General features: G+C 40.4%; 1 protein-coding gene across 1 annotated transcript; it reads left to right on the top strand.

The window, feature by feature from the left end:
- The first annotated feature begins 9,313 nt into the window (after positions 1-9,313).
- Positions 9,314-11,613, top strand: LOC126791096 (pentatricopeptide repeat-containing protein At4g14190, chloroplastic). The gene is made up of 2 exons (XM_050517500.1): positions 9,314-9,722; positions 9,972-11,613. Exons 1-2 carry the CDS (start codon positions 9,336-9,338, stop codon positions 11,094-11,096), a joined length of 1,512 nt encoding a protein of 503 aa, XP_050373457.1. The 5' UTR covers positions 9,314-9,335; the 3' UTR covers positions 11,097-11,613.
- Positions 11,614-14,309: the final 2,696 nt, after the last annotated feature.

Here is a 14,309-nt window from a genome sequence, read left to right as displayed (position 1 = left end):
TAGAGAACATTATTCCTCTCCCTGGAGCTGACTTCATGTACCTCAAAATCTTTATAACAGCATCCATGCGGTCCACACTGGGATTATGCATGAACTGACTCACTACGCTTACTGCATACGCAACATCTGATCTGGTATGTGATAAATAAATCAGGCGTCCAACTAGCCTTTGATAACGAGGTTTGTCAGCATGCACTTGATCTGGATACTCTGCTAACCGATGGTTCTGCTCAATAGGAGTATCAACAGAAGTGCAATCCAACATACCTGTCTCTGTTAGTAGATCAAGGATGTATTTCCTCTGACACAGATAAATACCATCACTTCCTCGGGCTACCTGAAGTACTTGAGTGTACCTAGGTCCTTCATCTCAAACTCTGTGGCTAGCTGTTTCTGTAATCTATCCACCTCAATAATATCATTTCCAGTAACTACCATATCATCAACATATATAATTAGGGTTGTTACATTCCTTTGTTGATGTTTGAGAAATAATGTGTGGTCTGAATTACTCTGTCTATAGCCAATTTTCCTCATGAATTGTGAATATCTTCCAAACCAAGCACGAGGTGATTGCTTAAGACCATACAAAGACTTTCTCAATCTGCATACAAAGTTACTTGGAGAAGCGGCCACATATCCATGCGGAAGATCCATGTACACTTCATCTGTAAGTTCTCCATGAAGGAATGCATTCTTAACATCAAACTGTCTAAGTGGCCAGTTTAAGCTAGCAGCAAAAGAGAGCAATACCCTAATAGTGTTTATCTTTGCAACATGTGCAAATGTCTCATCATAGTCTATGCCATATGTCTGGGTGAACCATTTTTCTACTAGACGTGCTTTATACCGGCTCACTGACCCATATGGATTATGCTTCACTGTAAACACCCAACGACATCCCACAGTCTTCTTGCCATGTGGTGGAGATACAAGCTCCCAAGTATTGTTCTTTTGTAACGCTTCCATCTCTTCCTCTATTGCTTTCCTCCATTTTGGATCTCCCAATGCATCCTGCACTTTGTTAGGTACTGATACAGTAGATATTTGATTCACAAATGATTTATATGACTTAGACAACCTTTTGGTAGACATAAAATTTGCCACATGATACTTAGTTTTAGCCTGAAGGGTGGGTTCATACTTTTTTGTTGGCTGACCTCGAGTAGACCTATTTGGCAAGACATATTGTCTACTATTAGCCGTACTAGTATTACCCCCAATAGGATGACTAACCTCAGACGAGTGATCTTCCGTACCAGGAGAGCATTGGTCAGACGTAGAAACAGTAGTACGGGAGACATGAGGGGCAGTTGTATTGTCATCTTCTGGTACCTGAATCTTTGGAGTGACTATACCACCAGAATCATCCGGTGGTGCCTGTGTAGCTGACACATTGGTAATCTCAATGGAACCGGCCATCATATCTATTGGCTTACTTGTCTCCCCCTCTCCATGGTACAACTCTTCAAAATATGAATTCTCCCCGTGAAGAGCAGTATCAAAAGAGGAAAACTAGCTCATGTCCTCAAAGAAAGTAACATCCATAGTGACATAGTACTTCTTGGTAGGTGGATGATAGCACCGGTACCCTTTTTGATGTCCTCCATACCCAAAAAACACACATTTAACTGCCTGGGCATCCAATTTAGACCGCTGATGTTTTGAAAGATGGACAAAAGCAACACAACTGAAAACACGGGCATGAAGATTATGAAAAGAGGGTAATGAGACATGAGATGCAAGCACCTCATATGAAACATTTCCCTGAAGGACACAAGAGGGAAAACGATTAATGAGGTGGGCGGAAATTATGACAGCATCATCCCAAAGGTACTTAGGCATATGGGCACTAAAAAGAATACACCGAGCCATATCAAGTAAATGACGATTTTTCCTTTCAGGAACTCTATTCTGCTCAGGTGTGTAAGGACACGTTGTTTGATGAACAATTCCGTGCGTGTTAAAGAACTTCTGAAAGACATGATTCACATATTCCCCCCCATTATCATAACGGAGAACTCTAATTGTGGCATTATATTGTGTTTGAACAATGGTGTAGAATGCTTGAAAAGCCGGAAATACGTCAACTTTAGTTTTGAGGAGAACAATCCATGAAAGACAGGTGCAATCATCAATAAATGACATATAATACCGCATGCCGGGTACAGTAGACTCTTTAGAGGGTCCCCAAACATCAGAATGAATTAATTCAAAAAGAAGAATACGTTTATTAGAAGTACGAAGGGAATAAATAGAGCGATGACTTTTACCCAAAATACATGTCTCACAACGTAAAGATGACTCATCCACACGAATAAACAAAGTAGGCATATATTGTTTCATAACACTAAAGGATGGATGCACTAAGCGACGATGCCATAACCAAACTTCACTTAGCTTGTCAGAAGTGGAGAGTAAAGCAGTCCGAGACTGTGCCCCTAGTTTCTCCCCGCATATGTCTGATCCAGATGAAACAACCTGCCCCTCAAATACCCCCAACCAATTAACTCCCCGGTGAGAAGATCTTGAAATATTACATACATAGGAAAAAATGTCACATAACACTTAGCATCAGTGTTCAATTGAGGAACATATATCAAATGATGAGATAAAACAGGTACATATAGCACATTGTGCAGCTCTATTGTGAGAGTAATACGAACTGACCATTTTCCTAATACGGGGAATGCCTCACCATTAGCATTAGTAACATAAGGTACGGGTGGAGGAGACAAGACGGTAAAGTAAGATTTTTCATAATTCATATGATCAGATGCGCCAGAATCAATAATCTATGTATCAAAACCAACAAGTTTAGAAATATTTAAAGCCATACTAATTTTACCACGACCAGCTATGGATGCGGTAGGTATTGCGCTTCTTGCAGTATGATGATCATGTCCAACCACACCATAGATATCGGGTTCCTGGACGAATTGAATAGCTGCTTTCGCCCTGGGTCGATAATTAGGCCTCTTAGGCCTAAGATGTGGATACAGCTTCCAGTAGGTTGTACGAGCATGGTTAGTATCATGACAATAAGAGCAAGGAGGGCGGGGCTGATTCCTGAAGCCAGGTTGTGGTCCTTGCCGATGAAGTGGAGCTGAAGTTGCCTGCTGAAGGGTGGTGCTGGAGATCTAGCACGAACAGTAAGACTGGAAGCTTCAACTTGTGTCTGATGAAGACTCTCCTGTTGAGACTCATCCTTTCAGATATATGTAAAAGTTGTAATCAGGCTAGGGGGTTCGGTCTTTCTGAGCAATTTCCCTTTCGCATTGTTATGCTTTGCATCAAGACCTTTTAGGAAATGGTGAACGCGCTCAAGCTCCTTTTCTTGTTGGTACCAGACAGTATCATCTTGATTCTTGATCATGCAAGGACGTTTGACATCAATCTCAGCCCAAATATTCTTTAGTTTGGTGAAATATTGCGCCACTGGTTGCCCATCCTATTGTATCGCCAAAGCTGTGCACATTAACTCATAAACCTATATGAAATCAGAGTCATTAGTATATAAGCTTTCCAGTGTCCTCCATATTGCCTGCGCAATGTCATATGCCTCCACCAGATCAACTATCTCTTCATTCATAGCTTTCCACAAGATTGATATTACAAGACCATCATCGTCGTGCAACAATATCATCTGCACTAGGAGCCTTAGTTACTCTGGTTACATGCCCCATCTTGTGCATTCCTCGAAGATGAGCTGCCATAATTCTCTTCCATTTACGGAAATTGGTCCCATTGAGTTTGGTTCCTCCAAAGGAACAACTGTCAGAACTCTTGACAGATACTTCAAATTTCGGAACATCATTGGTTTGAGAACTCTCAAATTCGTCTCAAAAAAACATTGCAAAGCAAATTACAAAATCAGGATTTATACAGCAGAAACACCAAAAAACTGATATGAACCTGCCTTAGGTGCACGTGCACTGTCGGTGAACCTGCACTGACAACCAAGACTATCAAATTTGGGCCGGGGCGGGTCGAATCTGGGCCGGATCGGGTTGGATCTGGTCGGGCCTGGTCAGATCTGGTTGGGCCAAGTCAGATCCGGGTTGAATCTGTCTGGGTTGGGTTGAATCTTACTGGGCCAGGCCGGGTCGAATCGGTTTCGGGACGGGTCGGGTTAAAAGTAATCCGGGTGGTATTTTAGGGTCGAAAAATCACTGAGTTTTAGGCAAGGTTCTAAAAAACGCTAGGCGTTAATCGGGCGGACAGCTAAAAACCAGCGCCCAGAGGATTAATCGGGGATTAATCGGATTAATTGGGGATTAATCGGCCTAAAATCGAGGCGGCCAAGGGTCTCCGGGCGCCTAGGCACCGCCTAGGCGGTCCTAGGCGGGGATTTTTAGAACATTGTTTTAGGGGAGCTCGATGCGGCGCGGTGGAGAGGTCGACGCAGCACGGTGGAGAGCTCGATGCAGCGCCAGTGATGGCTTGGTCGAGGAAACGGCGAGGACGAAGCGGCGGAGAGTGGCGAGGAGGACATGAGGACCACTCTTGTTGGACGCGTCGTGGATCGCCAACGTCGTCGGATGATTCTGACGGGGATGCGAGGCCGACGAGGATGGAGGAAGGCTGGGGACCCGTGGAAGAACAAGAACTGGCTCAGCGAGCTTACCCGGGTCCAAAACAGAAGCTTCTCCAAGACCATTGCCGGAGGTAAAGAACACAAACCCAGAAATTGGCTCTGATGCCAAGTGAAAGGTTATATTGATTTGACGAATATCTTACACTTGATTTGTTCTATATATAATCAATTTAGACTACTATTACTCCCTTGATATTTCCAAGGCTTATGATATAGTTGATTGGGATTTTCTTCAAGCAGTGCTTCTCCGTTTGGGTTTTCATCATCACTGGACTATGTTGATCATGAATTGTGTTCGTTCAGTTACTCTCTCAGTTCTTGTTAATGGAAAACCCTCTGCTTTCTTCGCTCTAACGAGAGGTCTCAGACAAGGATCCCTCATCCCTTATCACCTTATCTCTTCTTCTTTGTTAGTGTTGTTCTTAGCACTCTAGTTCGTAAAGCTTGTGCGACTCGTTGGTTATCTCATGTCCAGATCACTCCAACTGCTCCAATGATTAGTCACATTGTCTTTGCAAATGATTCTTTGTTCTTCCTTCATGCAGATTGGCATAATGCTTCACAGCTGCGTTATCTTCTCCCACAATATAGTTCCGCTTCAAGGAAATTGATTAATTATTCCAAGTTTACTCTGTTCTTCAGCCCCAATACTGTGGCTATTGTGAGCCCCTAATTTTTTTTTTCATTTTCTGATACGTGGAACACACCAATCGACATTTATCTGGGATGTCGAATATTAAGGTTAATATTTTTGTATTAAACCACATGTTGCTATGAGTGCGGAAGTATTTGTGGAATAGTTTTCTGACACTCAGTTAATTTTCTACGCATTTACAAAGTTAACGGTTTTAAAACGTATTTTCAAAAAATTCATATTTTCTGATTTTAAATCTTGACCGTCCATTTGAGCGAAGTGATATGGACCGTCAGATCGACCTATAAATATCTAACTACCCATACACTCTCACACACACCACCACTCCCCTCTCCATTTTCCCTCTCCCTCTCCCTCATCGCATATATATATATATATATATATATATATATCTCTCTCTCTCTCTCTCTCTCTCACCTCTGTTTCAAAACAGAGGCACCACGGCGCGGCTTCACCGCCGCCTAGCGCCGCCATCTTGCGATGTCTTCCCTCGAGACCACCACCACCACGATCCTCTCTTCCTCCTCTCTCCAACGGTATCAGCGGCACTCGCATGCCACCTCGTTCCAGCGAATCTGAATCTTGGTGCCGTGACAACCGCCGTCGATTACCCCTAGCTCCGGCGACGTCGTGGAGCTTTCTTAGTCGATTTGGTGGTTTGAAATGAGATTGGTGTTCAAAGATTTAACTTTTTCTTTTTTTTCATATCGCCAGTGCGTCTAAGACATCCGGCGGCCTCACCCTTCGATTACGGCGATGAGTTCGAAGTCTTGGGTGGTTAGAGAAGCTTGCAGAGGCAGCAGATGCATCTCGGAGTCAACGGCGACGCCGCCGCAGCAACTCGGACAAAGGCACAACAGCGTCAAAGCCGAGGGGATGTCTTCCGGTAATTCGTTGAGGTATCAATCAAATTCCGATCCCTTTGATTTTGGTGTTGTGTTCGTAACGTCGTTTCGATTCATTTGGTATAATTGCCTGTTAATTTTGGGTTGATTGGAGTTGAGGTTTTGGCCGAAATCGTGATTGGTGATGCAAGGGTTAAAAACCCTGGTTTTTATTGTTACCGAGTTACCTTTTCTATTTTACTACCTACATGAAATTACCTAAATGCCCCTGTTGACTTTCAATAATTACAGTCTTACCCCTAACAGTAAATAAGTTGAAAGGTTATTATTTTACTTAAAAAACAATAATTAATTTACTTTCCCATTTCAACTTTTTTTTACTTTAAGATTTTCAATTTAAAATCGGATTAAGGGATTTTTGTATTTTCTGTTAAAACGTACTTTTAGCTTTTCGGTTAAACGTCAAACTCGATTTCCACCTGAATCGGAAATCGAGAAACTCTTAATCGTGAGAGATTTAAATGACAAAAGAATAAATTCAATCTTTTCATTTATCGGTGATTCCGTCATCTTGATATCTGACACCGCGTCTTATTTAGTATTGGTGATTCCGTTGTCTTGATGCCCGACACCATACTATATTATCGGTGACTCTGTCGTCCTAATATTTGACACCGTGTCTCATTTAGTATTGGTGATCCCGTTGTCCTGATGTCCGGCACCATACTGTATTATCGGTGATTTCATCATCCTGATATCCGTCACTGTGTCTTATTTAGTATTGGTGATCCCGTTGTCCTGATGTCCGACACCATACTGTATTAACAGTGATTACGTTGTCCTGATATCCGGCACCGTATACTTTATCGTAAATGGTACTGTTGTCCTGATTTTCGGTACCGTGACTCGTGAATGGGTAGTACTAGACGCATAGTTCACCCGAAGGTATCTATTGGCGTTGGTCTGGAGGCTAGTAGTTTGATAGCGTCGAGGCTCGTTGGTTGCTGTCCAGTCCCAAGGATCTTACTTCACAATGTCCAGCTCTCCGATCTCCGAGTTGGATCCAGTTGACGCAATTGGCGTACTCTGGTATTCCTCGTCTTCCGACCTGGTCATTTACATTCTTGTTGGACCGAGTTGGCTATTGAGGTTTAGACATGTTCTTTGTTTGACGTTTGAGTCTTACATTGCTACCTTCCGCGTTTGTTTATTTGCGTTTATATTTCGTTTGCTCCTCATACCGTGTTGTCGGTTTATTTTTTTCTATTCATAGCTTTGTAGTTTCGATTGATAGGTAGTCGACACGTCGTATTTGACGTGTTGGTTGCTTATTAATTCGGGGCTACGGCGAATACTGTTGCATTCCGGTCTCGGAAATGGTCCCGGGGTGTGACAGCTATTATGCAATCCTAAATTTCAGGATTATTTGGTATTGCTACTACTTCCAATCCGGGACGCTACCTTGGCATTCCTTCGGTTTGGGGTCGATCTAAAACTACAGCCTTGTCATATGTTAAAGAATCCGTAATTAGGAAGCTTCATGGTTGGAATTCTGGTTTTTTTAACTCAACCAGGCAAAGAGGTCCTAATCAAGTCAGTTGCTTTAGTTATGCCTGCTTATCCTATGATATGCTTCAAGTTCCCGTAGTGCCTGTGTACTCATATTAATTTTATTTTGGCTAAATTCTGGTTGGGTAACAGAGGTGTCTCTGGTATGCATTGGATGAGTTGGTCCTCTCTTGGACTTCCTAAATCTCATGGAGGCATGGGTTTTAGGGATATTTTGGAATTTAACCAAGCTTTGTTAGCTAAACAAGGGTGGCGTTTGCTCTCTAATCCTTCTGCGCTCTGGGCTAGGCTTCTTATAGCTAGATATTTCCCTCAGGATGATTTTTGGACAGCTCGAAAAGGCTCATCTCCTTCTTGGTTATGGTCAAGCATTTTGTTTGGTAGGGAGGTATTGTCCAAATCTTTAGCATTGCAAATTGGTAGTGGGAATAATGTGCCTGTTTGGAACTCTAACATATCTTCCTGATATGTGCCTACACTCTTTGTCTCTTGTCGAGTCTTCACTTATGGTTAATTCTCTCATTGATTGGCAGTCCAAAACTAGGCAACTTGATTCTATTTCTGCTAGTATATCTCCTGAGGAAAAGTGAGCTATTCAAGCTACTCCTTTGCTTTGGGAATCCACTGATAATAAGCTGATTTGGCCGTTGGAAAAATCTGGTTGTTACATAGTTCGTAATGGTTATCATGTTGCTCATTCCTCTACTCTAGTTCATGTGCCCATGCCTTCAACTTCTTCTTCTGCTCCATCTTCTCAGTTGATCACTCCTACGCCAATACTTTGGCATCTTCATACCTTGCCTAAGGTTAAAAATTTCTTATGGCGGGCTATGTCTAATTGTGTGGCCACTCGTGCTAATTTTTTCCGTCGACATCTGGTTCGTACTCCCATTTGTCCATTCTGTCATTTTAGTTCTGAAACTATAGAGCATGCTCTATTTCAGTGTCCTTGGTCTCAGAGGGCTTAGTCTTTGCTTCAGCTCCATTATCATCCTCCTTTGTTTCATGTCTTCTCTTTAAGTTATTGGTTTATGCATTTGCATCTCCCTGTTTCTACTCCAAAATCTCAATGTCAATCTTTCTTCACTCACTTTTCTTTTCTTCTTTGGCATATATGGAAGCAACGTTTTATCTTTGAATCAGACTCTTCCTAACTTGTTCGGCTGCTGAATGACTCCACTTTATCTGCAGATTGAGTTGTGCTACCCATTCTTGATTATATTAGAGCTACAACAGTTGATCTACCTTCGTATAGCTGGTGTGTTGGACTAGCAAAGAGGCTAAATCGCGTAGCTGATACGGTTGCTCGTTTAGCTCTCGGGAAGGAGTGTGCCTTGGATTGGTTCCAGCTCCCGCCTCCCTCCTTATCCTTTTTACTTCAGCAAGACATTACAGTACTCTAGTTTCTTTATTTTGGTGTTTCTTTGTATTTGCTTGGTAAAACATTATTATATATACCCGGTATATAATTTAGGTGGCGTTATCAGAAACAGAAAACACCGAGGCTAGTTTAACCACGGTGAAATAAGAATTGAGGTTAAAAAATATAAGAAATGAGGTGAAATAAAAAGTGAAATTTCGAAATTTACGCTGAGGTGCGTTATTTCTCTTCTTGTGGGTTGTTTCGTGTTGTAGGGTTCAGAATAACTCAACATTTCCAGGCGGCACTATGGAGACTGTTGTGAAGTTGCAGCATAGCAATTGCAACATATCTTCAAACCAATGGAGCTTCAAACACAACAACACCCTCTTCCTCTTCCCCAAAACCCAAACCCCAAAACCCTCCACCAAAACCACTACTCTTTTCCTTTGCCATGCCCACCACTACTTCTCACCTACACCACCACTACCACCACACAAGGCTACTTCTCCCACAAAACACACCACCCACCATGATAACAACAAGCTCAGAGCCTTGCTGGAGACTCTCATGGAGAAGGAGAATGACTGTTGCCCTTTGCAGCTGCTTAGAGATGATGGAGATTGGACCACAGACCACTTCTGGGCTGTCATCAGATTCCTCATACATGATTCCAGGCCCATGGAAATCTTGCAGGTCAGTTTCTGTTCATTCTTGAATTTACTGTTTTGCATATTTACTTTTATCTTTGCAACAATAAGTTTGAATTATTATCTGTTTTAGTTCTGTTCATGGGCATGTAGGAAACATAGGATGTCTGGTTTGGTTTTTATGTTTTTCTTTGCTTTTGTATCCTTAGCATCCAAATAGACCAACATACAAATTGGGTTTTGGTTACTTTACTATGTTTCTGATTGGAATTGTGATGCTGGAATCTTTTATCAGTTGTTTGATGTATGGAGGAACATTGAGAAATCACGAATTGATGAAATCAACTACTGCAAGATGATAGGATTGCTAGTTGAGGAGGACCTGATTGAAGAGGCAGTAGTGTGCTTTCAGGATATGAAGAGTCATGATCTTGGGATGTCTGTAGAAATATACAATTCGATTGTTCATGGTCTTTCAAGAAATGGAAAATTTGATGATGCCATGCTCTTAATTAACGAGATGAAAGAAATGAACCTGGCACCAGATGCTGATACTTATGATGGGCTAATTGAAGCTTATGGGAAATATAAAATGTATGATGAGATGGGTATGTGCCTGAAGAAGATGAGATTAAATGGCTGTTCGCCGGACCACATTACCTATAATTTACTTATTCGAGAGTTTGCACGTGGAGGGTTACTGAATAGGATGGAAAGAGTATATCAATCCATGGTTTCGAAAAGAATGGATTTGCAGGCTCCTACTTTAATTGCAATGCTGGAAGTTTATGCAAAATTTGGGATCTTGGAGAAGATGGAAGTGTTTTATAGGAGAGCTCTGAACTCAAGAGCAATTTTAAAGGATGATTTGATCAGGAAAGTCGCAGAAGTTTATATTGAGAACTATAAGTTTTCCAGTCTAGAAAACTTGGGAATTGATCTTTCTCCAAAATATGGTCAGACTGATCTCATTTGGTGTTTGCATCTCCTATCTCATGCTGCTCTTTTGAGTCGAAGAGGTATGGATTCCATCGTACTAGAAATGGAAGACAAAGGTGTCCCATGGAATGCAACTGTGGTAAACATAATAATGCTAGCTTATTTGAAGATGAAAGATTTCACTCGCCTTAGAATATTGTTCTCCCGATCACTGACCCGTGGTGTGGATCCTGATATTATCACAGTTGGAATACTGTTTGATGCAACCAAAATTGGCTATGATGGGTCTGCAACTTTAGATATATGGAGGAAGCATGGGTTTCTTTACAAAGCAGTTGAAATGAACACAGATTCTCTTGTTATAACTACATTTGGGAAGGGAGATTTCCTCAGGAACTTTGAAGCAGTGTACTCCTCTCTTGAACCTGAAGTTAGAGAAAATAAAACATGGACTTACCAAGATCTTATTGATTCAGTGTAACCTTTGTGCATCAGAGATGCTGTTTTTGTCAGAGAACTGATTAAAGGACAGACACATGTAGAGAATGCTTGAAAGTACCTTATGGACTTGATTAATTGAATGGCTTTTTTTTCCCGTCTTTGTCATCATATGGAGGAGAAATTGAGGCCGAATTTAATTTTGTCTCATCTATTTGTTGTATTGATTTTAATCGTGGCTTATGTCAACAATAGCTGACACTTTTGATGTGTAGCGAGTGAAATTCAAGTCTGTTGGAGGTACGACTGCAGCAGGTTTAAACTCCATACCTGTAACATTGAAAACCATATACATTACCGGAAGCAGAATTGGGCGTATGTCATTAAAAAGCCCACAATATACAGCTTTGTTCTGCCTTGATTGCATACTTGATATCCTCTTACTATTTTTGTTCAAAGTTAGAAATTCTGCCAATTACATTTTTTGAAAAGTGGTCTGTTGTTGTTGTAGAGATGAATTGGTGAGTGACCAAATTTCTCACTAAATATATTTCTCATTACATTTGGTCTTTCTTGGAATAAGGCTATGTTATTAAGGCTGCAATCTTGTGAGCATGAAGGAGATAGCCGCTGGTTTATCCCAGAGACGTTTGCTGATATCTCCTTGTAAGTTACAATCACTCTTATATCTTCTAATATATATAAGTTCTTATAAGGAATTGTTAGCAGTTCTACTCGTTTGCAATAGTTTATGTTTGATTTATCAAATATTTGAACTAAATTTTGATAGAATTATTGAATTGGTTTGTTGTGGCGTAGAAAAAAATTAGGATACAGCAGAAAGTTTATGAATACAGCAATTCAAAACCATGTTAAATAAACTTGATATTTCACACACACACACACACACAAAATTAGGATACAGCAGAAAGTTTGTGTGTGTGTGTATAATGTTGGATTTCTGTATTTTTTTTTTGGAAAGGTTATGTTATTTATATAGATATGCATTTGGTCATTATAAAAAGAGAAGGTTCTGGGTACTTAATAACATATTTGTTCTGTTTGCAAGAGGAGGACTGAGGGACTACAATGTTGTACTCAATAAACTTATAAAGTGATCAACGAATTTAGTACTAGGATGGGATTACCTTTTTTCCGCTCGTTTATATTTGTGCAGTTGTTGTAGCATGGAATCAACATCAGTGCCTGCTGCCTAGCTATACATTGTTCTATTAGTTAGGAGATTTTATACAGATAAAATCATAAAAGCATTTTGGAAAGTTGACCATCCTTTGCTATATAGACTATTGCCCTTCCCTAAGTAAGAATGGTTAAGAAATTTTTTTGGAAGATTGAACAGGTATGTGCCATATGACCAGTGGGTTGGGCTGATATAAGTCTTGCTTCTATGTCCATGATGGTTTGCAGCTTTCTAAAAAACATGTACGCTAAAATGGAATGAAAGTAATGACTTAGGTAGTAACATTGAAAAATATGGTGACAAACTAAAAAATGAATTTAAACTACCCCCTGTTTTCTTTTCAGTAAATAGTTATGCACTTGTTCTTCTGCCATACAAAACATTGCCTCAGAATGAAAATTAGTCTCTGATGCCTTCAACAGAAAAGCAAAAAGGGTTCTTCTACTTGTTAATTGTAGCATGTAGATTTTTGCAGAATGCATTGTTGTGTTTTCAAATGCCTTTAGTTTCAGCTGTCTGGGCCATCTAAGGTCACTAGGCCTCGACTCTTCTTGGACACTGTTTTTCTTTTTAAGGTGGTATTTTAAGATTGTCACGTGGCATGTTCTTATTGGGTGGTCGCACAAGCCACGTACGTCGTGCGTTAGTCGCACCTAAAAATTTCTCTTGGAATCAGGATCAGGTCGAGATAATTTCCAATGACCAAGGCAACAGAACAACTCCGTCTTACGTTGCTTTCACCAACACTCGGTGTTTGATAGGTGATGCTGCCAAGAACCAGGTCGCCACGAACCCCATAAATATTGTTTTTGATGTAAAGCGCTTGATCGGTAGGAGATTCAATGATCCATGTGTTAGAAGTGATATGAAGTTGTGTCCTTTCGGGGTGATTTCTGAAGATAATACCAAACCGAAGATTATGGTAAAATGTTAGAATGAGACATAGCAATTAGCTCCGGAGCAGATATCATCAATGGTTCTCCGTAAGATGCGTGAAATAGTAGAGGCCTATCTTGGATCTGTAGTAAAAAATGGTTGTATTTCAATGACGGAGAAATTATTATATATACCCACCATTTATATTGTTCATCGGTGGGTCTACTAGAATTCTCAAGATACAACTACTGCAGAAATTTTTTTAATGGTAAGGAGCTATGCAAAAGCATCAATTTAGATGAAGTTCAAGCAGCAATTTTGAGCGGTGGTGTTGAGAAAGTTTAGAATTTACTCTTGGTGTAACTCCACTTTCCCTTGGTATGTGGCGTTATACATGGAATACAACTGTTATGATCCCAAGAAACACTACTATTCCTGTCAGGAAAGAACAAGTTTTCACAACGATCATTGACTACCAGTTTGGAATGGTGATAGAAGTTGTCGAGGGTGAATGCTTAATGGCCCAGGTGAATGCTTAATGGCCCAAGATAACATATCATTAGGTAAAATGGTACTCAACACAGTGGCAGATCTAAGGTCCGAAAGTTAGGTGAGCGGAAAAAAAATTATCAACTATAATGAAAACTCCTAAGAAGGTAAAAAAATAATTTTTACATATGATTCTTCAATAACTCGAAAGAGATATAAAAATTGTCAATAAATAAGAATCATTAAAAACTGTTACATAAAATACTCTTATCTAAATTGCGTTCTACGATCTCCAATAGACTCAAAATGATCAATCACTGCCTCTGAGTCAATACCATCTACGTATTCATTTTCAATGCTTATAATTCTCATAGATGTAGCAAGAAGTTTGAAAAAAATGGCTCTCATCATGTTCCATTTGAGGTGGAATCCAACTAGTTTGATGAACCCTAAGCAAGATGCCTACTATATTGTGACAAGATGAAATTTTTTAGGGCTTGATCAACTTCATCTCCATATTTGCTAAAACTACCCTTTTGTTTCCTTTGTTTGATCAGTTAATGAATCGGAGATGAACTATATAGGCTATCCAATGTACTATGAATTTCGTAGCTTTAGTGTCAAGGAACATATACCTACTCCCTCGAGAATTGGTAGCTCTAATGGTAGCGATAGATGGCTTTGACATAT

Source organism: Argentina anserina, chromosome 4 (assembly GCF_933775445.1).
Source record: "Argentina anserina chromosome 4, drPotAnse1.1, whole genome shotgun sequence".
Classification (NCBI taxonomy): Eukaryota; Viridiplantae; Streptophyta; class Magnoliopsida; order Rosales; family Rosaceae; genus Argentina; species Argentina anserina.
This window is presented reverse-complemented; position numbering and strand designations above follow the sequence as displayed.

What these genes read in the sequence shown, in the direction of transcription:
- LOC126791096 (XM_050517500.1), top strand. Translation starts at nt 9,336, where the DNA reads ATGGAGACTGTTGTGAAGTTGCAGCATAGCAATTGCAACATATCTTCA. An exon ending in GGCCCATGGAAATCTTGCAG is followed by an intron (nt 9,723 to 9,971) that starts GTCAGTTTCTGT and finishes ATCTTTTATCAG; the next exon opens with TTGTTTGATGTATGGAGGAA.